This window comes from Amia ocellicauda, chromosome 11, assembly GCF_036373705.1.
Source record: "Amia ocellicauda isolate fAmiCal2 chromosome 11, fAmiCal2.hap1, whole genome shotgun sequence".
NCBI lineage: Eukaryota > Metazoa > Chordata > Actinopteri > Amiiformes > Amiidae > Amia > Amia ocellicauda.
The window spans coordinates 24,250,592-24,273,941 of record NC_089860.1 but is presented as its reverse complement, the minus strand read 5'-3'; the positions used below and the strand labels follow the sequence as shown (position 1 = coordinate 24,273,941).

Genomic DNA, 23,350 nt, shown 5'->3' with positions numbered 1-23,350 from the left:
CTCTGGAACAGCTGAGGTGTTGAACAAAGAACATCACACTGCAATCACGACACCTTTAAAAGCAACACAGCGCAGGGAGGGAAAACAAAACAGAAAAAACAAAAAATGCTCGTACTGTTTATGATATGTTTGCAGATGACGGTAACAAAAAGGGAAGTGTGTTTTAATGTATTTTTAGTAACTTGTTTACATGCTTTAGATGCCGTTGTCACATCAAGGCTGTAGGAGAAAACTGCAAATGAAATATGAAAAGTTACTTCTGCAAAATAAAACCTGTATTAAAGAGGTATCAATGCAATGTGCTTGTTAATGCATACTGTATTCATCTGGCTCTCGCAGAAGTGCTGGCTGCCATGCATGTTTTATAGACTAAATAGCTTTTTTGGAGCAGTTTGTTAAGCTTCTGTGCATCTGAGTGGGGGAAATATTTTACATTCTCCACAGCGTGGATTTAAGGTCTCTATTAAAACCACAGACGAGTCATTCAGTTGATGGTGTAGAGCACCAGAAATCAACAGAGATGAAGGGAGCTGAGTTCCTTTGCATTACATTTATTTTAATATATACTAGAATATTTATTGATTTATTTATATGTTTTATTAGACTGTTGTAAAGGAAAAACTATTTTAATGTTGTTATATTATTTATTAGGCTGTCATCCACATATTTATATAACATTTATACAACTGTTCAGAAAATACTTCAGTTGTGTAAACAAAATGCACAAAATGGCATAAATCTCTCCTATCAGACATTTCCTGTAATTAGACCCTGTTTATAGACTTAGATAATGCGAGATAGGATGTGAGGATATCTTTGTTTTCTTAAACGTCAGGGTTTAATATACGTGTGTGTGTGTTTGTCTGCAGTATATTTGCGTGTTGTGTTGCAGTGACATTTATAATATAATGTTTTACTTTGGCACCATTGTTTACTGAGAGAGTGAACTGGCATCACTTGGCAGTTCCTTCTTAAGTTGTGTTGTAAGACAAGCTAAGGATGCCATCGTGTTTTCTCCATGTGGAAACGAGTGGGCCGCCGTTGCATCCCCTCTGTTCTGCTGTGCTTGGGCTCCTGAGTGTTTCAGCTTCTTCAGCTGCCTTCTTGCGTCAAAACTTCAAATCTTCGACAGCATATACTTTTAATGAAGGCTGTCTTAAAGCTGTTTGATATCTCTGTTCTGAACACTTTTTCCTGCCATTGAGGGAGAGGGAGAGAGAGAGAGAGAGAGAGCGAGAGAGAGAGGTACTACGTAGCGAAGATGGAGAACAACGTGAGATAAAGGGAGGGAAAGAAGGAAGGAGGGAGAGAGTGGTTAAGAGAGGGGATTCACAAAGACAGAAAGTTGAAAAAAAGGGAATTAGGTGGGTGGAGAGGCAGAGAGAGAGAGAGAGAGAGAAAGGAGGGTGGTGGTTGTGCAGAAACATGGTGTCAATGAAGTAGACATACAATAAAAGGAAAGAAAAAAAAGAGGTTTGATATATACATAGCAGTATCCTGTACAGCCTACAATTCAGGTCTGGTTTGTGACCGAGTCACGCTTTGAGTCAGTGATGTAACAGGTGCTGTGTGTGTCTGCGGAAGGGGGGTTCGGTGTTTCATATATGAGCCTACTGCATATTACTGTATATTCGTCAGCATTGACCATCTGTACTTTAAATCTGTAACCAGTGAGTGACCTTTGTATTGATCCTGTTTGTTTGTTTGTTTGTTCGAGTCGTTGTTTTTGCAGGGGGTAAACACAGTAACAAAGAAGTACAATGTCCGTTCCAGATTTTATATTGGTCCTGAAGGATCTCTGCTGAACTGTTGGCTATTAAAATATTTTATTTTGCTGCGTATGGTCTGCAAAACTTTTTCAAGAAGGAGCGACAATGACAATGAACAGCTGGAAAACAGACTGCAAAATCAGGGCTGTGTTTGAGTGGGCCTCCTGTGACATGATTTGTGGGTCGCTGTGTCCCCGTTCGCAGTTTGCCGCAGTGTCTCCATTGCCGCTTTGCAGGATTGTGACTCTGACTTGACGGAGTTGTTCAGCTCCCTCATCATTTGTTCCGAGTGTCCGAGCTTTTGCCCACAACTATGTATAGACCTGCTTAATGACAGTGTGCCACAGGGAACCACAGAAATAACACACTGACTGAACCGAATAACCAAAATGGGACAGTATTAGAAAGTATCTTAACCCTTCTGGCTTCTTGTACCTTTGACCTCGCAAATTACAAATAACAGGGGAATAATACAGCTTCCTGAGGCTCGGTGGTTGGGGGGTGGCTGCTTTTTATTTCTCAGTGGCTAAGCGATAGATCCCAGCTGTGAGAACTATACTTGTTCTGTACGCTTGCAGACAGTGATGCATGGACTTTGCTTTTAGAGGACCTTGGCCCTCATATCCTCAAAGTGAAACAACGATACTACAAAAAAAGGGAAAAGGAAAGAAATGCCAAAAAAAACGCCAACAACAAGAGCAGCCAGATCTTGGGTAGCCCTGATGATGAGTGGATTCTGACCCTCCCTCCTGTGGCAAGTTATAATTCTCGAACTACAGCGACTCGGTGCTTTTGGTGTGACGCAGGCTTCTTCTGTCTAGCCCAGGGAAACAGTGACATTAATCTTGGAAGTCATCCAGCAGCCGAGCTTTCAACTTAGTAGGAAACGCAAACCCACAATAAAAAAACTAGAGCTACTACCACCACTAATACGACTAGCCATAACTAGCTATACAATATTCTGGTGATATATATATTTTTAATCCGTAGGTATCCTTGTGGAATAGAGCAACAGGCAGGGTCCTAGTATAATGGGATGGTCTAGCAAGGAAAGTAGTAGAAGCAGTGTCCATGGGAGCTCTGCCCACAGCACAAGGAGCTGCAGTAGCTGGGGGGGCAGTAGTAAAGGCTGGGGTATCTGTTGCAGCAGAAGCAGTAGGCCTGTGAGTAGCGGGGGCAGCCGCAGCAGTGGCAGCTACAGCTACAGTACTGTATTAATCCCCCCCTCCTTCCCACATATTCCAGTCCTGTCTGCAGTGATAGGGCGGCCCGGACAGCACACACTCAGCCGGCTCAGGGCTGTGTGTATGTTTGGGGAAATGGAGGAATCCGAAGCAGTTGAAAATGTGTTGTTTGGAGTCTGAGGGTGAAAACAAAGCTGAGGTTTTTGGAAGAATTCAACGCGGGGACAGATGGCTCACTGCATTCTCAGTCTGGCAGTCCAACTGCTCACCCCACTACCCCCTCCCCCTCCCTCCTTCACACACACACACACACACACACACACACACACACACCCAGTACGACATACAGCCATGTGTTTGTGCCTGTGTGCGCTGGAGTAGTTACAGTGTGAATGCACATAAATACGATTACACTCCTAAAAACAGACACAGCTTAATAATGCAAAATAAAAAAAATGTGTGCTAGGAACAGCCCCCTCTTTCTGAGAGCCAGGGTCCCCAGTTAGACTGAGGCCCGGGGTGGAGTGTGTGTCGTGAATATTTGAGTGCTGAGAAAAGGGTGGAAGCTGTACAATGATCGTTTCAGCGAAGAAAAAAACTTGATATAGGAGCTGTGAGGTGGATGTTTCTCCCCATCAGTGTTTTTCAAGTTGCATTGCATCAGTTTTAGGAACAGGCTGGCTGCTCATGTGACAGTCACACACCCATTGCAGCTCACAGTCTCACAGAGGCATTACTGTCCAGGTTACCCAAAAGAACAAATACAAAAAGTTATGTTTTTAAAGTCAAGGTATAATAAATACATATAATAATACATATATGTATTTATTGAAAATCCCATGGACAGATATTCAGTAAATGTTGAGTGTGCATTTATTGATGTATTTATTTATTTATTTATTTATTTATTTATTTACTTAATTACTTTATTAAAAAAACCTTAACTCTCATTTTCCCATTCATTCTTCTGTGACCACTAAGCACACGTCTAGAGTTGAATCCCGTCCTTTGGAGGCTGACCGCTATTAAATTTCCATTTCTCACAAGTGTTTTGCACTGGGGGACTGGAATTCTGAATCTGGCGTTAAACATTGAGCAGATAGACGGGAGGGCGGGGGGGATTAAATTGTTTATATTGCTTTTCTTTAAAAATAGAAAGAAAACAAAACCCATACGGGCACACTGGATTTAATGCAGGACGGTCATTTTCCCCCCAGGGATGGCTACTTCTTCAACAGGAAAATCTGCAGTTCTGAAACAGGCAACAACTCTGTAGCCATATACAGCCATGCCTAAAGACTGTGTAGTGTATTATTATTATTATTATTATTATTATTATTATTATTATTATTATCTTTTTTTTGTAACTAGAACCAGTTAATCCAAGCAAGATTAGATAACATACAGCAAGGGTTTCTGAAAAAAAATAAACTCTCAGAACAACGCACATTACTGTTGCACAGTTTTTCTAGTCATTTCCTTATGCAATAACTTCTCCAGCGGGTAAAGAGAAAAAAAAAAGTTTCAATTGACTGCAAACACATAATTCTCAGCCAGAAATACTGGAGCAGTTCTGTAGGTTCCCATGACACATGTGGTCAGTTATGAACTTTTTCCTGCCAGATGCAATAAATTTTACATTAAGCTCCTAAGGTTGCTCTGTGTATGTGTTTCTCAGCAGAATCTCTTCTCAAAATTTAAGTAAAATGAAGGGTTTAGAAGCTTGTTACTGGCTCACATTCCTCTTGAAAGTGATACGGTCCAAAAGTTGTTTTAATTAATATTATCAATGTGTATCAGAGTTTAAGTGGTAGCATCAGTAATAGGGGAAGCAGTGTGTGTTTCTCTTGGTTTGTTTATCTAAGAGTAAGAAATGTCCTCTGCTTTCAAATGTGCTTTTTTGAGCTTCTTTCGTGTTGCTTTCTTTTTGTAGCGTCTTGTTTTTGGTGCAGTGAGGCATGGAGGGCAGAGATGGTCTTTAACATTGGCTGCATTGCCAAAAAAAAATCTGGATTGATTTAAAAAAAAACGTATAAGGTGCATGCCAGTGTAAGAAGCACCAACGAGTATGAAGTTGGAGCTGTGTTGCTCTGCCTGAAATCTGCTTTTGTGGGGTCTGGAACGGTCTATAGTTGGGTTCCTTCAAGAAACAGCTGGATGAAACTCTGGGATCAATTAGCAATTAAACAACCAAGTTAGCAAGATTGGTCAAATGCCTCTCGTTTGTTGTTATGTAATAGTTGTAGCTGAGGCATAGCTAAGTGTAATTATGTGCATTGTAAAGCACAGAGAATATAGTGTTGTATAACCACTAGCCTATGGCTGCCATTACAGGAATAAAACTGAGGGGATACACTTAACACAGCCATCAGTGAACAGGGCTTTTCAGGTAATATGTGCTTCTGTCTTTCAGGCTATCATCTACGAGGGGCAAGACAAGAACCCGGAAATGTGCAGAGTTTTACTGACACACGAAATCATGTGCAGGTAAGACACAATATTGCTATGAGTTTTTTCAGATTTTGTTTTTGTTTTTACTGAAGAAATAAAATATGATATGCATCTTAATCAAGGCCCCCCCCCCCCCCAAAAAATGCAGCGACCAACAAAACAATATAAATTAAATTGCAGTAAGGATTGGGCAGGCTGGGCAGATACACAACGGCTAGCCAAGTTACCAGGATCCCATTTTGCAATTTTTGCATGTTCAAAATAATTAATTAATATAGGTTCTTCTGCTGTGTCTCTGTAGATAGAATGTGTGGGACCACAGAGCGTGCGACCACAACTTCCTTTCTGGCAGGTGGTCGGAGTCGTAACCAGATTTCATATCGAACAGGGAGGTTAATGAGCTTTATTAGCTTCCAGTATCAGCTGGTAAGAGGGCATGGGCGCCTTAAGGAGACACTGGTGTGAGACCACGAACGCCACGGTTAGGTAAAAACCAGAGAAGAAGGATCGCACAACTGAGCTCAAGGGCAGCTCGTTAAGAAATTATCTGCGAAAAAATGATCTGAAAGAGGGCAGAGCTGTGTTCATTAGCAAGACTGATGGACGTAACGTGCTCTAAAAGTCTTCGGTGGGTCGGAATAAAAGAAAAAAGAGAAAAAGATCTTGGCAGTGCCTGTTGGCAGGGTTCACCCACTCCACTCCTCTCCACTCCTCTCCTGTCCGCTGTGTTGCAGCAGCGTCGCACACTTCAGAGGCGGCTTCCCTGTCTCACTCCAGAGCCGCCCCCCCTCCCCTCCACGCCGAGTTTCAGAGCACGCTGTGGCAGCTGCTTCCGTCAGGCGACAAGATGTGATGTGGCACCTGATTAAAAATAAAATAAAAGAGAAACACCAGAGAGTCATCTTCTCCTCTCCCGATTGTAATTTGTCCAGTCCTGCCTTCTCTGTGCATCTGTATCTGAAAGCTGTACTGTCAGTCGAACCCCCCAGGAGGTGGATCCACATCTTCCAGGGTTTGTCTTTCTGCCCGGATGAAAGGGTAGTTCTCACGCAGGTATGTGGAGTATAGCAGCGCCCCACAGATCGGCTGTGTTCTTGGGCCAAAGCAGAAGGGAACTTCGCTGAGGGACTTTTAGGAGCCTCTGTGTTTTACTCTACAGTGGCTTTCATGTTTAGTGATGGCAGCATTTGCCTTCAAAGTGAGGGCATTGTTCCATGATTACAGTTCCCCTCCTCCCCCTGATCACCTGGCTCCTCGCACACGGCTAACCAGGTCAACCCCACAGCCTGGTTTGGAAAGGGAGAAAGAGAGCTGTGGAAGGGGAAAAAAACAGGAGGAAAAAAATTACAGAGAGGAAGATGAGTTGCTATCAAGTGTTGCACCTTTAATTAAAAGCGAAAGATGAATTTCTCTCGCTTAAAACTGGGTTGTGAAGATAGGCTCTCATCTATTTTTAGGAGTACTGGGGAGCATTTTAACAGTTTTCTCCTAAAAATATCCTACTCATGCTCGGTTAATTAGGACAAGCAGGAACTCATTACTCAGTTTGAATTTTCTTGTTATTCTTTGTGTAACAAATGCATTTTGCTTAGCATGTTGACATTGAAATATAATACAGAATGCACATGCACACATATAGACACTGGTATATGTGTATTTATATATATATATATATATATATATATATATATATATATATAAATAACCAGTTATTTGAAGACAGAGGGAGAGAGAGAGGAAGAGGCTGTGTGTTATAGAGGTTCAGGTCAGCTGGAGATCTGGGCTAGAGATGCGTGGAGAAGTAAAGGGCAGCAAGACCATTCCATCGCAGAATATTTTAAATGTTTTTTTTCTTACCTGGGATGAGGACCCACTTCTAATTAGTGAAATTGGAGGGGAATGAAGCCTCTTTTGAAAGGCCCCTTTCCTGGCCGAGGTTGCAGGGCAAGTATGCTGTCAGATAGTGGCCTTGGCTCCACATCACTCTCCTGTGTGACTGGGCTGCTGCCGCCCTGCCCATGTGACGCTGCTGAGAGCCAGTGCATTAATGTGCACCCAACCGCCTGGCCCCCGGTGGAAGACAGACGCGGCGGCTTTTTTTTCCCTTCTTTCCTTTTTTCTTTTTCTTTTTTCCTCTCATCGGCCTTACTGTGGATTTCTGCAGAGAGCTAAAAACGAGGTTGCAGAGTTTGGAGAAAGCGAGCGATTCCACCTTCCCCCCCCCCGCCCACAGCCCTCTCCCCCTACAGAGTCAGGTCTCCTCTCCTGCCCTGCCCTGTCCTGTCCTGTATTTCAGTGCTGGATTAGGATGTGCTGATACTGCACTAGGGGGTGGGGGGGGGTTACAAACAGAGTCTCAATTATAAGCATAAAATTAGTGTCTGTTCACCATTAATCAGAGCTACTAATTGCAACGTTCTACCATTAGCCATATGGTGCCGAGCCAGCTTGCTTCCATAGGACAAAAATGCTTAGTCTATACTTGTCAAACGCAGGGCAGAGGGAAAAAAAAGACAAGGAAAAAAAGAAAAGACAAGAAATATCTGAACGGTTTCAGTTTAGGGACTTCATGCTGGATCTTTTTGATGTTTTACAGATCAAAAAAATATAAAATTGGAGCAGTGAAGGAGAGAATGTTTATCTTCTGTCCGCTGAGTGTCTCCCACTGGACGCTTTCACGCGGACTACAGGGGAATTGTACTGGAGAGGTTGATTGTAAAAATAGCATAAATAGCATAAACAAATAAATAAACACCTTGCATCTTGTTCTTCATTAAGCAGTGCCATTTGCTGGCTCCCCCTTGGCGACTATAACAGTTATGTATCATAAAGAAAGTGTCAGATGTCTGGCACTTATTGATTATATAATAAAAATGCCATAGATTTAATTTCTTTACAAAGACCAAACCTTTAGAGATTAAGAATATAATTTTTTGCCTGAGATATCCTCTGGGAGGTGTGGGCGAGCTAGGGTCAGTCCTCCCCCCAAAATGACTGTAGCATTCACATGTACTAATTAGAATATTTCAATTAATTTTTTTTGCGGGGGGGGGAGTATTTTGTTCCCTCCCTCCAATTAGCTGTTACCTCATGTGGGTATAGGGTGAATGCTGGGTTCTGATTGGGTCACGGCAGAGTAGCAAGCCGCCTTCACCTGCTAATGGATTGGCGCAGACCGGTTCTGATCCAAGGGGGATTGCTGCATGCCTGACCCAGATATCAGTAGATTGCAGAACACTTCTGAAGGCATGGCTGGCCACAGGGGAACCAAGAGAGAATGGGAGAGAGAGAGACAGAGAGAGATTGAGAGCGAGGGAGAGGGGGAGGGGGAGAGAGGGAGAGGGAGAAGGAGAATGAGAAGGGGAGGGAGAGAAAGAGAGGGAGAGGGAGAGGGTGAAAGCAAGGGAGGGCGTTAGAGAGAAGAAGACAGGTAAGAAGTAGAAAGAGAGAGAGAAAAGGAGAGAGACAGCTAGAGGGAGGGAGAATGGGGAAAAAAGGAAGGCAGAAAGATGGAAAGAGTGTGTGAGTGAGCAGTATTGGATAAAAAAAATAATAAATCAGATGCCCTCCCCTGTGGCACATTGCAGAGATCAGCAGCACCTCTCTCCTGGAGTCTCTCCCTGGAGGCCATGCTGAGACACGTCTTTTGCAAACTTCACACGAGGGGCTCAGATCACAGGCCGCTGCTCAGCTCGCCCTGACTTTCATTGTTTTGGCAACATCTCTGTCTCCTCTCCTCTCTTCCTTCCCCACATCCTCCTCCTTGGGTTGTAAAAGCCCCGAGACTGCTTCTGCTCGCGCTCCCAACCATCAAGCAGTGACCCCCCCCCCCCAAAAAAAAGAACGTGACTGCAAGGTGCATTCATGAAAAGAACCCAGAGCGAGAGAGAGAGAGAGAGCGAGGGAGATGAATGGAGTGGCAGACTGAGTCAGCTGTTTAGTGTGCTGATCTGTTACACGCTTTGTTTTGCTTTGAAGAAGACAACGAGCCCACGAGCACTGTTTCGCCTCGAACTGCGCTTGGAAAAATGTCAGGGTTACGGTGGAGCTGAACGTGATAGTAACTTCAAATACATACAAGGGAATATAAGTTAAATTTAAAAAAACACATCTAAAAACATAGTTTCATGTTGCCATAAACAGTCCCTTTGTATGCAGTTAGACTATAATAATTACAACTATTGACAAATACACTTCATGTAAATATCCACAGGTGGGGCAAAGGGCACTCTGTGCTTTGTATAGAGCACAGGAGCCGCACACCCAAACCTGGGATTAGTAGACGGTAAATGTAGACGTATGTGTGCAAAAGGACGAAAACAGTATTTTCAGAAAAAACGTAAAGGATCTCCTGCATTACACGGGGGAATGGGCTGAGCTTGAGTTCGGGCAGAGCCGAAATATTTGTATCTTTACGAACCCTCTGCAGCAGTGCTCTGTGTGTGCGGTGCAGACAGGGGTGAGGCGAGCGCAGAGGGCCGCCGCCTCCAGGGGAGCCCGGCTCCCAGCGTCCTGAAGCAAAACAATGCTGCTGGTTTTATGTGACAACATTTTCCTCGCGTTCATTCATACCCCCTCTGCCATCTGTGCAGGCGTAATGTGAGACTTCAGGTTCATCCCTGCTGTCCCAAAAACCCCCCACCACCCGCCCCTCTCCCCCCTCCTCCCCCAGACCATTCTGTCCTTTGTCAAAGACACAGGCGAAGGGGCTGGGTTTGGGTGTGTGTGTGAGTGTCTGTTTGTGTGTGTGTGTGTCCAGGTTGCAGTGGGGGCAAGGGGTGGGGGGGTAGGAGGGGGTTTGCTGGGGACAGAAGACCTGCCTCAGGTGAGGACTAGGACCATCCCCCTCCCCTCCACACACACTCTCTCTCTCCCTCTCTCCACACCTGTCATTAAGAGCAGGGCTGGTCTCAAGATGGATCGCCGTAGTAATTCCATAATCAGTCCATATGTGCCCGTCAGAGCCAGGGATGGGTCCCTGCTGTGTGCGCAGCTCCCCCTCTCAGGTGACTCTCGGCTGTGCACCTCCAAGAATGGGGAATAACCAGAAACAGCCTCTGCGGGTACCTCTGCTGTAGTCCCCAGCCCAGCCCCCACTCTCGTCCCTATGCACCTCTTTTACCCCCAACCGCTATTGGTAATTTTTGACATGTGTGCTAACAACTCAATTAAATGGTTCTCCTCCCTCTTTCGCTCTCTCTTTTCTCATCCCCCCCCACCAAGCCGCTGCTGTGACAAGAAGAGCTGTGGCAACCGCAACGAGACGCCCTCTGACCCCGTCATCATCGACAGGTAAGGCGGCGGCTCAGAATCTCCTTGCTGTCAGGCCCCTTCCCCCGTTATTGCTCTGTTATTGCTGCCTTGCTATGGCCTCGTTATTAGGCCTGTTATTACCCATTAGGATGCATGTCTGCCGCCCTGGGTTCTCTGGCCGCTGTTGCCTGGAGTTCATGGGAGCTTTATGGTCTAGATTGATGGTTTTCTCACAGAGATTGGGTGTGTTATTGCTGCCTTTTCTTTTGGGGCGGGGTATTTGGAATTTTAGCTTTGACCTCTGTAAGCTTTTCTCGTGGTTGTTCCTCACTGTGTTCGGTTGTGCACGACTGCCCCAGGTGAGAGGGGTATTTTAGGTGCTTTGTAATTCTATCCTGAACAGAAATAGGGAGACAGACACATTGAAGTCTTGCAAATCCAGGCTGAAGTAGGATGTTTTTTTAAAGGGTTTATTTGATCCTTTCTGTCATATATCTGGCAATCAGGGTGTTGAGGGGGGGGGAATCGTTTCAGATTACTTTCAGTTTGTTAAATATCCCTGTATGTGTTGTGTACAGGAAAGGGATCCGTGTATTTTGTATGTACATAAGTTGATGAGTGTTTGGGTGTCCTGCGCTATTGTTTCTGCTGCGGAAGGGCTAACAGGCAGAGGGGATTGTGTGTCTGTAACCAATTAAAGGATTTTAAAAAACCACACACATTCAGTAGCACCGTGGAAGGACCTGAGGACATGAATGTGTTCTGGGGTGTTTGGTGAGGCTTGGAGCTCAGGGGGTTGAATTGTGACCATGTGACTGAAGTAGAACATGTAAACGAAAAGATACTGTTTCTGTTGGACTGGAGTGCCGTTTTCCTTTATATCGTTCTTTCTTTCTTCCCTGTTCTCTCTCTCTCGTTCACACGATCGCATTTTGCAAAGCAGTCTTAAATGTTCTCATCCTGAAATCCAGGCAGCCTCCCTTTTGCATAGGAGGGTTTTTTTCGGTGGTGCTGGGAAAGCAGGGGCTGAATGCTGTCTGGGCGGAGAAGGGTCACCTATCCTACAGGTCACTTTTAAGTCGCTGTGTGTCTGAGCTGGCACTGTGGTCAGCTGTGGCTGGGAGGGAGGGAGTGAGAGAGGGAAGGAGCGAGGGAGGGAGGGGGCGAGCGAGTGTTCTTTTGCCCTGTGTGGGGAGCTCTCTCTGTGTGTACTGTCAGCAGCACCTCCAGCAGTACAGAAGCCAGGGAGAAGTCTTCACGCAGCTCCCATTAATAAAACCCACGTGGCTAATGGTCTGTGAAACAATAGCCGCCAAAAGTGCCTGAGGGCCACCCTCCCGCTCCCCTCTGGGTCTGCAAAAAAATTTTTCTTTTCTTTTTTCCCCCTTTTCTTCTTTCATTTTTATTTACCGCTGCTTGTGATAATCTTTTAATAGCCAGAAGAGCTAGCAGTACATATACACCCTCAAATATATTTTATTATTATTATTATTATTATTATTATTATTATTATTATTATTAATTCAGCTTCTTCTTTTTCTTCCTCTTCTTCTTCCTATTGTGTTGGACCAGGTGACTTCTGGTTTCAGTTTCATAAGAGGGTTGACTCACTCACAGGGGTTTGATTTATCAAGGTTTTAGCATCAGCTGCTGATTTGAGGAATGTGCTTTCACAGGCCTGGCTCTGCAGGACCAGGATGGGCTCACCCTGTCCTACTGCAATGAGTCTGCTTGGGTTAAGACGACAGGGACAAGGTCTGGAGGAGCTTGCTTCCCCCGGCTCAGGGTCTCACACTGGACCGGGGGTGTGAGTGAGCTTGCTCCGTGAATGGCACTCTCGTTTCCTACCCTTTCTGGTTGTACGCTCCCTGCTGCGTCAGGGAGAACTAAAAGCTGCAAATCACACGTCTTGCAGTTCAAATAATTTACGATCAACCAAAGGAAAAAATAAAAAAATAGCCTTTTGATTTACGTTGGGTATGAAGGCATTTGTTTATACAAGAGTTATTGTGTAGCAGCGGGGCCGTGTTGATTTGTCGTTTTTCAAAATGGTAATGAATGGAAGCGTGTTAAAACTAATTTGTTGAAATTAAACCGTAGGGGAGGGAAGGCTTGAGGAGGAGGGGAGCAATGTGCGCTGTGCTCTTTGGGAGCTTTGTTTTGGTGTGTGTGATGTTATGTATTTAATTTATTTGTTCATTTTTTTCCCTCTGAAATGATTCCACTCTGCTGATTTAATTGAATACCTTGGTAAATAAACACCTCAAAGTGAATTATTCCCGACTCGCTGAACTTGAAAGCTTTTATTTTTTTGGCATAAAAGAGGAAACAAAATGAGATTTTAAAAAGAAAAAAAGATATCAAAACTAATGTGAGAACTATATTAATCTATATTTATCTATATTATATACACGTTAACCTAAAGAAACACCTTCGTGAGAGGAAGTGAGGGGGGGTTCGGTTTTTGTGAGGTGCTGCGCTGTGCAGACGCACTGAACTGTTCTGTCAGCTGAGCTCGCCGAGGATCAGCTGCCCGCGTTCGACTCGCCTCTGCCAGCGACTGAACTAGGGCAGGCCTACCTGAGCCGGCATGTCCATGTGTTCAGGCGCTGCCTGCCTCAGTGCCTTGGAACATAACTAATCGCTCCTGGGGACAGCTGTACCCCTCCAACAGGCCTTCAACTCCACTGCACAAACAGCACACTGCAATCATGGCTTGGTGCGTCTAAAAAGACATAAATAAATACAATACATACACAGATAAAATCTTCTTTAGTGATAGACTGAGTTTAAACCTTTACAAGGCTCTTTAATCAGTCTTGCATGTGAAGTCTGTGTAAAGGCTTTTGCATGCCTCTTGTAGATTCTCTTTAAACAATTGGATACCAACACTCGCCTAACGTTGCATGTATTGCTGTTTTCTGCTATACTATTACCAGCATTGCGACTGCGGCTACTACTGCTAGTATTACTTCTACTGCTGCTGGCACTTCTACCAATTCACTCCACGCCCTCTGCCCTTCCCTTCCGTATGTGTGAGCGGCTGGACAGTCTCACTGCTCGTGAGTGTGATTCTAGTTTTGACTGAAAAGATCCCTCTCTTCTCTTAAATGTATTTCTTGAGGGAAAAAAAAATAGGTCATGCTCAAAAAAAATAAAAAAGCTCATTTACAATGGATATCATGTTGGCATTTATCTTTTTCAGATGCCAGCACGCAAACAACTTGCTCTCCGAAACTGTCTCAATTATGAATTATTATTCTCCCCCAAAACATAAAAAAAACCCACAACATTTCCAAACCTTTTTCTTCCCTTGAAGTTATTTAGTTCAATAAATAAAACCTCATTAGGCTGTTCTTGTTTCAAAGAGATTATTAGATTTTACAGGAGTAATTAACATGGATAGCACTAATTCTTCTCTATGACTAATGAGAGTGATTTCCTAATTAGATTTCTGTTATAAACCACAGAGCAGGCTACTCTAGCAAAACCTGAGGATTGCATGAAAAAAGGTTAACTAATGGCCTCTTATTAAATAGTTAAAAGAACAAATCTCATGGCTTTTGTGAATTCTAAGTATAATGTCTTGGCACACAGAGCATTTCATCATGTGCCTGAGAAAAGTACATTCATTAGACCTTCCTCTTTGGAAGATATCCTACAAAAGGCATGTTTTGCATCTCTGGAAACTTGTAGAACAAAAAAGCATACTAATTCTGTAGAATGAGACACAGTATTCTCTTCCTCCTCCTCCTTCTTCTTCATCTTGTCTTCTTCTGATGTCTTCGTAATCGCATGCATTGTGGACACTTATAGCGTCTTGTTCTGAATTCTGATGCCTACCACACATGCAGGTTGTGTCGACACTTTAATTGCAGCTTGGGTAACAAAAACAAACAAATTAACAATTTTGGGAACCGATTGACAATTCTGCAAACTCCATTGGGGCAGCAGCTTAAAAAACTATTATTATTTATTATTATTATTATTATTATTATTATTATTATTGTCACTATTACGTTTCCAGCATTAAATAGTCCTTCACTCATATTTATTTAGTACGTACCAGTGTATGGATGTATATATGTGTGTATTTATTTATTATTTACTTGTTATTTTAAGTACTTACTCACTTACATATGTATGAGGTCGGTAATTAGGGTGAGTTTAAGGTAATTAAACTCTCCCTGCTGATAGGTCTGTAGTGTAGGTTGCAGGGCTATTGGTGGTGGTGGGGGGGCTCTGTCTGCTTGGATAGTTGCTCTCCAGTCTTAGCTAACCCACTTTACAACCGGCCTCTTCTGCGGCTCTGCCATATGCTTGTGCTCGGTCCCTCTCTGGCTGAAGCCTTTGACTGCCTCAATAAGATTATTTCAAATACCTTAATCCGCACTCATTGACATGGACACAAAGGCCTGCTGACATCTAATAGATGCCTCTTAGCTTCCCTTTTTTCCTCTCTACTTTCATCTCTTCTTGTGTTTTTTTTCCCCTTTTTCCGCCTGCACTTGACAAAATCGTCCTTTGTTGGTGGCTGGGGTGGTTTAAATTAATTAATTAACTAATTATTTTTTCTGCATACCCCTCCCTCACTCTCTGTACCTCTGCTCCACTTTCCAATATGCCTCAAAAGTGCATAAACGGCATTGTCTGTCTTTGCGCTTTGAAACAGCAGCGTCAGACAGAGCCGAGAGCAGTCGGTGTGTGTGGTGGGGGACGTGGGGAGATTTGTACAGATACAGTATAAATCCAGATAAAATCTACAGTATAGGTATCGGTAGATTAAAGCTACCTGCCAACAGCATTGATAGGAGTGAAGTATCTATTCTGTCCCCTTCTCCTTTTTTATTTTATTAATGCGTGTGTGTGTGTGTGTGCGCGCATGTGTACATTTTTTAAAAGGGTGTGGTATTAATATAAGACTAAGGTGTCTGCTTTACGGTGAATCCAGTTAAAGAGTCTGTTTCACTTAAGTGCAGAGTCAGCCCATGTGGTGCAGTTTACCATGGTAAGAGTACATGGCATCACTCCCTCCCCAATACCCACCTTTCGTGACCCTGGTTTATTGCAGTATACCGTGCTACAGCAATATTGCTGTTGTTGTTTTACTACAATTTACTGTGCTTGCTACGGTATGCCACAGTTGGCCTTCATAAGTGAGTGACTGGAGATGCTCTGTAGTGCACAGACATGCTGATGTTTTTAAGTGTGTGCTGACAGGACTGGCTGCCTTGGCCCAGTGTCCTTTCTCTTTCTCTGTCTCTCTGTCTCTCTCTCTCTCTCTCTCTCTCTCTCTCTCTCTCTCTCTCTCTCACTAAAGCTCACAAGTTTGTTTATATCTGTGAATACAAGTGATGTTTGGGAAAGCAGCTGTTTGGAATGGACCCTAGAGTACAGAACACCCCACCCACCAGTTCACCCAAAATTAGGATTGTATACTTGGGCAGAGGATCAACTTTCACCAGAGAAACAAAGAAACAATGTTCTTTTTTTTAGGTGGCTTTTCTGTTTGATCAGCCAGTCAGGGATGTGGATTTTGCTTCTTGGAAGTTTATTTGTGCCATTTAAAAAAAAAAACTCTCTCTCCATCCCTGTTTATCTGCCTAGTTTCCAATTATTGACAAACATGCCTCACACACATATATATTCACAGATAACTGTCTCTCTCGCGCGCATGCTCTGTTTGTGTGTGTGTTTAAGATGTATTTATTCGGCGTGTGTGTCAGTGTGGATGAGGATGCTGGCGGTCTGTGCCATCGCTCCGTTACCGTGGGACTTCCTGTGGGGAGTGGGTCTCTGAGCTGCAGTTTGGCAGTGAGCTGGGCTGCGTTGGCAGGAAGCTTTTTCCATAGATTCCTGAACATCTGGGTTTTCATGTTCATACACACACACACAAAAAATAAAAAATCGGGAAGTTAATGAGAGAAAAACAAACTGGGTCACCACGCCTGCTCGCTGCATTTCAGGTGGCAGCGCTAGGCAGCACCCGATACGGGCAGATCTCATCCTGACAAGAAGTGGACAACAACAATAAAGAGGAGAACCACTGACAACAAGGATTGCGAGATTTTTTTAGTGTACAGGTGGTGAAAACACTGTCTCACCTTCACACCTGTGCAGTCATCAGCGGGCTAAGGAGCAGGTTTTAATGTTTCGTGTTCTTTGATTTCTGACTTTTCAACATCGTGGAATCAGAACGGTCCGAACTGTGTGTAACTGTCTGGAGCCGCTGGGATGATTGATGCTGTGAATCACTGAAGCGGTTTGCCAGCGCGCCACTCCGCAGCCTTATAGCTAGGCTGCGTTATCTTAACCGGAGTGATTTAGCCATTGTTAAGTAAAAGCCCGTCCAGATTTGAGGGCTATTGTGCCTCAATTAAACCGCATAAAAGACCTTCAAGAATGAGAGGCGGCAATGAGGAAGGCACGGAGAGGGAATGAGCTACAGCGTCCTGCTATCTAAATTGTTTTGCAGTCTTTAAGGTCTTTTAAAGCGTGCAGTATTTTACAGCTGCTCGGAGGAAGAAAAAAAATAAAAATAACAGCGCACACTCCTTGAAAGATAACATCCACTCTGGGAGGATAAATGTGTGGCCCTGTTTCAGCTTCAAGCTAGACGGAATAATAAAAACACCGGGCTCGACCTTTAACTCTCCGAGCTAATATAGGGTTAACCATATGCAGGTCCCTGTCAGCAATCTTATCATCTGCCTGGTTGACTCCAAAAGAGGTGCAAGCATTCGTCCATGTGCCTCTCTCTCTCTCCATCTCCCTCTCTCCCCCTCTCCCTCCCTGCCTATCTCTCTCTCTCTCTCTCTCTCTTTTTGCTGTCATTCTCTCTTCCCTCTGCTCTGTTTCCCTGCCTGTATTTTCCTCTCTCCCCCTCTCTCTCTCTGCTGTCATTCTCTCTTCCCTCCGTTTCCCTGCCTGCATTTTCTTCTCTCCGTCTCGTTCTGTTGTTTCCTGTCCCTGTATCTTCCTCTTTTGTTCCTAGTTTTTTTTTTTCTAATTTCTTTACCTTCACAAAATGCCCCCCCCCGCCCTCCCCATGACCCTGAGGCCACTTAACCTGATCAGATCGCCCACCACAGATCACCCTGTGCCCTCAGGACAGAAAATCCAATCAACTGTGTCCTGTTTGGGTCTCCCCCCCACACACTGCTGCTGGCCTTGGTGATTCTGTGGGAGCACTGGGGGCTGTGTGTGTTGGGGGGTGTCTTGTTTTGGCCCAGGGTGCACTTCCTGTCTTTAGAGGAAGGAAGTTTTTCTCTGCTCTTCTTTTGTACAGATGTAGGTGTTGCTGCTAGGACAGGGAGGGGGTGTATGTGTGTGAAGAGGGTTAGGGTAATCTCTTTAATTGAGAGGCCCGTGGATGCTGGATGTGGATGGACGATTCCTCTATTCACTTATTTCCTGGGTTGCAGGGAGATACGGTTGCCCTGGTCTCAGTCCACTCTGACAGGGCCTGCCCTTTAGGATGGATGATATCTAATTTATGACTTGCCTGTCCACCGCATCCAGGGCTTATTTCTGTCAGAGCCGTTGCCTGGATGTACAGTTTGTGGCATATTGATCGGGGAGTTACTTGATTTGATTTAAAGTTATATACTGTCTTTCGTTCTTCGTGTCTTTGCTGTGGAAACCATCACGATCCCCCCAGTAAAGCCACACGGCCACAGATATTTTAAGAAGAAATGTCTGGATACACGTAGAGATTTCTAGGAAGGAATGAGTTAATGCTTATTTCCTGTGAGGTTTGATATGATGTTAATCTACATATATACATATATTGTACATGGCGTTTTTATTTCCAGTTTCCGCCAGGCCGCGATTTTCGTGAGAGTAAGAGCGTCTGAGAGAAGAAACTCTTTTAAAACGACTTCTGTTGGACAGAGTGATATTCTCACTTTTTGCTGAATGATTTCTGCATGACTGCTTGTTAAAACTCAGAAACCATATCCAAACCCCCCCACACACACACCAAACTTCGGCAAACGCAGTCATCCTGAGCTGTTGCAGGATGTTCCGTCAGTGCCAAGATATTCCGTGGTCAATTTTTTATCACATAGCATCTGAGAGTTGAAGGAGTTTGGCAGAACAGTGATACACTGCAGAATTTAGTACACAGGGGCGGAGGGTGAAGGAGGAGGAGGAGGAGGTGGGGAGAAGGGATGGGGGGGTTGATATTTGGCAGGGGGAGCCATTGTTTCCTGGTATGTTAGTTTGTCTCTGAGTGAAGAATGTCATATAGGAAGCACTCCACCCTGCAAGCTAATGTCAGAGAATCAGTTGCGCTCCCAGCTCCCTCTCTCTCTCTCTCTCTCTCTCTCTCTCTCTCTCTCTCCCTTCGCAGCGCTCGACGCACCAGGGTTAGGTGTCATTTAGGACAGCCGGCGTTAATTGTTCAGTCAGAGGTCCCTGCCCCAGTCTCCTCTGGATTATCAGAAGACCCCCCTGTTGTCTTTGCTGAGATGAAAGCCTCCTTATCAAGTTGGCTGGTTTTAGCATTGCAGGGTCAGAGACAGACGCTAGACAGTGCTCGCTGCGCAGCGCTTTCACAAAACAAAACTAGTGTGCACCTACCTACCCACTTGTCTGTCTGCCTACTTAATACTTTCATTTCAAACCAAACAATCTTCAGCATCCATAATCACGGGCCTAATTTTATTTAGAGCTACGCTTTAGAGGTGTGTCAGTTATTGGACCGTAACTAATAATAGTAAGGGGTGTGTGTGCGTGTGTGTGCGTGTGTGTGTGGACAAAACAACTTTCTGGATTCCTGAGACAGGAAGCCCTCTGTTGCAGTGAGTGTGATAGAAGTTTTGATGTGGTGACTGATAAGGAACTGGATTTCTCATTGTGGTCTTCTGCCCTGATGTCAGACTCTCAGCCAGGTCACCATTATCAAAGAGATGTTTTTCGCAGCGGTCACATCTGGTTGAAGAGAACTTGATTGAGTGACTTCTGTTACTATAAATAGACTGTGTATGATTTCATCTTGTATCTCTCAGACTCCATCTCTATGTCCTGGATATATCTCTGCAGCAAAAGACTGTAGATTAGATATTGTATGTTGTACAGAGTGTAACTCGGAGAGAAGCTGCCTTCTTTCAGGTCATCAGGCAAAAAACAACAACTGCAATAACCTACAAAAGTAGATGATAAAATTCATGCTTCCTATTCTTGTCTGACACTGTTGAATTTGTGAAACAGGGGGGCTTCTCACAATTAGAGTTGTGGCTCTTCTGGGAAAAAAGGCAACTTCCTTCAACTCAGGAATATTTTTCCCACAAACCCATTGCGATGTTTTCCTTAATTTAAACAAGACTTCCCTGCCCAAGGAATGACTTTAATTACCAAGACGATCAAGTTCTCACTGTTTTTTTTTTTTTAAGCATGTAGTCATGGATATGTGGGATTATTTTCTTTAGCACTCTGAGACAAGGGACAACTGCTAGTTTTCAAATTAAATCCAGCTGGAGGACTGGAGGAACCCTGTCAGGGGAATAGCACTTTACACACCAGCCCTGTATCGTAGGTTTGCTTTAAGCCCAGATTAATGGGGTATCGGTCAACCGCACTTTTGTGGAGGGAAGGTGCCACAGGGAGTAACATTTTTATATAAAGCTAAAATAAATACATACATAATAAATACATTTCAATAAATAAATACATAAATAAAAATAAACCGCAGTGTCGTCACATCTCTAAATTCATGACCCTTCTCTTTCTCTTTCTCTTTCTCTTTCTCTCTCTCTACCCCCCTCCCCCCCACTCTTCCTTTTTTTTTTAGCTTAATTGCTGCCAGTTTATGTATCATAATCCACTTGAATTTTATGTTGGTTATTCTACTTAGACCGCATGCTAATTTGTTTTTGCATAAATACACGGCAGTAATTAGATTCCACCAGCGCTATTATAATGTGGTCTCTTTCTTTTTGTCTTTTTTTTTGTGTTGAGTTTTTGATGTGGTTTTTATCCATTCTTCCTCGATAATGATGGCACGGAATTGTCATTCTGTGTCGGTCAGTGGTGCTCAGTTGTGCTGTGCAGCAAATTGTATAGATATTACTCTATGAGGTGCAGACTCGTTTTCTGTCTTCCTTGCTGACTAACATACCCTGCTAAAACAGCACTTTCCATAGCTTAAGCGTCTGTCGGTAAAGGCCAACGCTTAATCGTAAGTGTGTTAACCTAACGTGCATGGCTCCTAGCGTTCTATATATGTTTTGGATTGTTTCCTTGTTTCTGAGGACTTGATTGAAGAGAACCCCTTGGTGAGAACCCCAGTCAGGTGGGTTTCTCCTGCCATGAAGAATACGCAGCTGGTGCAATATCAACATGTGCCTTTTTCAGACGGGATAGTTTTGATTGATGGCGTCCCAGACAGCCGTGCTGTTGCTGAATATGCAGCGGCCATGTACATCTCTGAGCAGGGTGTTCTTGATTAGGCGCTGTTCTGTCAAAGGGTCTTTATTTTAATTTACCACTTCGATGAAGTGCAGGGGAAGCAGCTGACACGAAAGGTGTGACAACAGAAAGCACGCTGGATTGCACTCCACAGCTGCATTGGGGGAAGCAGTTATCCAATTCACATTTTTCTGCATGTTATACGTGTCCCCTGTTGGTTTTGCATTAAAACAGTCCAAACATAACACTGTTATAATGTATTATATTTATTTTCCTGTGTAGCAAATGGATTTTAAGTTGTGGTCTGTCAAAGAGGGTGACAACAGTTTATTTATGTATTGATCTGTTTAAGCCTTTCTGATTCAGCATGTTGTCTTACCTGGCAGCATTACTGAGTCACTGAGGAACTGAGCTCTTGGGCAAAAGGGACAGGGGTGTGTAATAAAAGCAACACAATAGGAGGACACATCCTTTGAAATATTCTCCCCCTTTTTCAGTGAAAAGATTAAATCAAAATGAAATGCTTGAAAAAGATCCTAATTTGTTGTTCAACCTTTAATTCATGCTCCTCAAAGCCTTTTGGTTTTATTTAATTATTTTTGCGTCTTGCCTTGCAAACAACCAGTACGGATCATTCTCTTCTTTGCGTTTGCCTTTTGTTTTGATTTTGAATTACAATATCATAATGAAATTTAAAAAAAGAAACCAAATACAGTAATAGCATTAGCCAGGAACAGCTTGCCACATAACCAGAGTCAGTTCAGGAAGGTCAGTTTTACCAACTGTCTGTCAGCTCTCAGCCAGCAGGGTTTGAGCTGTGATCGCCCGCCCGTCGCCACTCCATGGTGACCCCCCCCCCCAAAAACCACCAACCCCGCCCCCCCAACCCACCACGCACCTGGGGCTCCCTAATCCTATTAGCTCCCATCAGTGGCACAAAAACGCACAGCCTCTCTTCTGCACAATCGCCAGACTGATCACTACTGCTCTGCAGTACAGTACACTGCTACACTTCTGATATTGCTTTTACAGCCACAGTGCTACTCACCGCAGTGGGAAAAGTTGTCCCACCGCCAGAATTACTACACCTACTTCCATTACTACTACTATTGCTGCTACTGGTTCTTCTTGAGATAGTAATCTGTAAAGATAAGGTCAAAACCGTTATTCTCTTACAAGATTTACATCCATGTGTGATTAGTTATTCAGGTCTGTCTGTTCACTGGGTTCAAGCTGCTACTGTGTGTGTGTGTGTGAGTGAGAGAGAGAGTGAGTGTGTGTAGTTTGTTTATTATTGTTATTATTTTGTTCTACATGCATGTAATCGGACACACTCCCTGTGCCTGTGTGTGTGCAGGAGCCGTGCACACCCAGGCACCCTGTCTGGGCCATTGTTGTGTTTTCATTTCACTTCCTGTTAGGAAAGGTCAGTGCTGTGCAGCCCTGGCATCAGAGCTGTGAGTGTGGTGAATTATTCATGTCATTGACTTTGTGTCAGCGCTCACAGTTGTGCAGAAGGATGTTTTATTCATTTATCTCATTTAGGGTCCCTTACTGCACCTGTTCTACCATTAAGCACCCAGTGATTTGCATTTGATGCTAATTTGGCTTCCTGGCGGCCTGGACTCTCCCAGTTAATTTCATTTTCATGGAGGGTTTTCATTGTAGAACCCGGTTATGTGTATATACACACATTTCATATATATATTTATACGCTGATATATTTATGTGTATATAAAAGATTTACAGTACTTGCTATTGCTCTGCCTGACTTTGTCTGCTAGAAAAGTCAAGCTGGAGGGTCAGAATAATGCATCATGGATGGAGTGTGAGTTTTCACAGAACATGACCCCCCCAACCAGGCTCCCCCCTCTTTCATTCCCCATCTCCTGTCCCAGCTGTGGCCAGGGTCACCTCCATACCGTACACCAACCTGTCTTCCTGTCCTTCTAGGCATCACCTCTCCCTTAAAGACACAATCTAAGAAGTTCCTGCCGTCTGTCTTTCTGTCCGTCTCTCTGTCTGTCTGTGTATCCCTCTGATAACCTATCTGTCTATCAGCATCCATCTCAATGTTTCTCTGGCCTGTGTTTCTGTTCTTTCTAGCCCTCTGTTTATCTGGTTAGATACCCCAGTATTCCCATGAACAAAAGCACCCAAGTTATAGTCTTATTCTACCAGATTCAAAAATAAAATGAATTAACAAAATAAATAGATGAATAAGTAAGTAAGTAGGTAAATAAATACAAATCCTGTTCCAGATTAATGGTGTAACAGACTCCT

The 23,350-nt window shown here is 43.9% G+C and overlaps 1 protein-coding gene across 4 annotated transcripts in view; it reads left to right on the top strand.

The window, feature by feature from the left end:
- The window catches only part of ebf1a (EBF transcription factor 1a), a 177,546-nt gene that overhangs the window by 9,284 nt on the left and 144,912 nt on the right, over positions 1–23,350 (top strand). For all 4 annotated transcript variants that reach the window (XM_066717064.1, XM_066717062.1, XM_066717063.1 and 1 more), the window contains exons 5-6: positions 5,367–5,440; positions 10,628–10,696. In XM_066717064.1, coding sequence (XP_066573161.1) covers positions 5,367–5,440; positions 10,628–10,696 — 143 coding nt within the window. The remainder of the gene's footprint in view (positions 1–5,366; positions 5,441–10,627; positions 10,697–23,350) is intronic.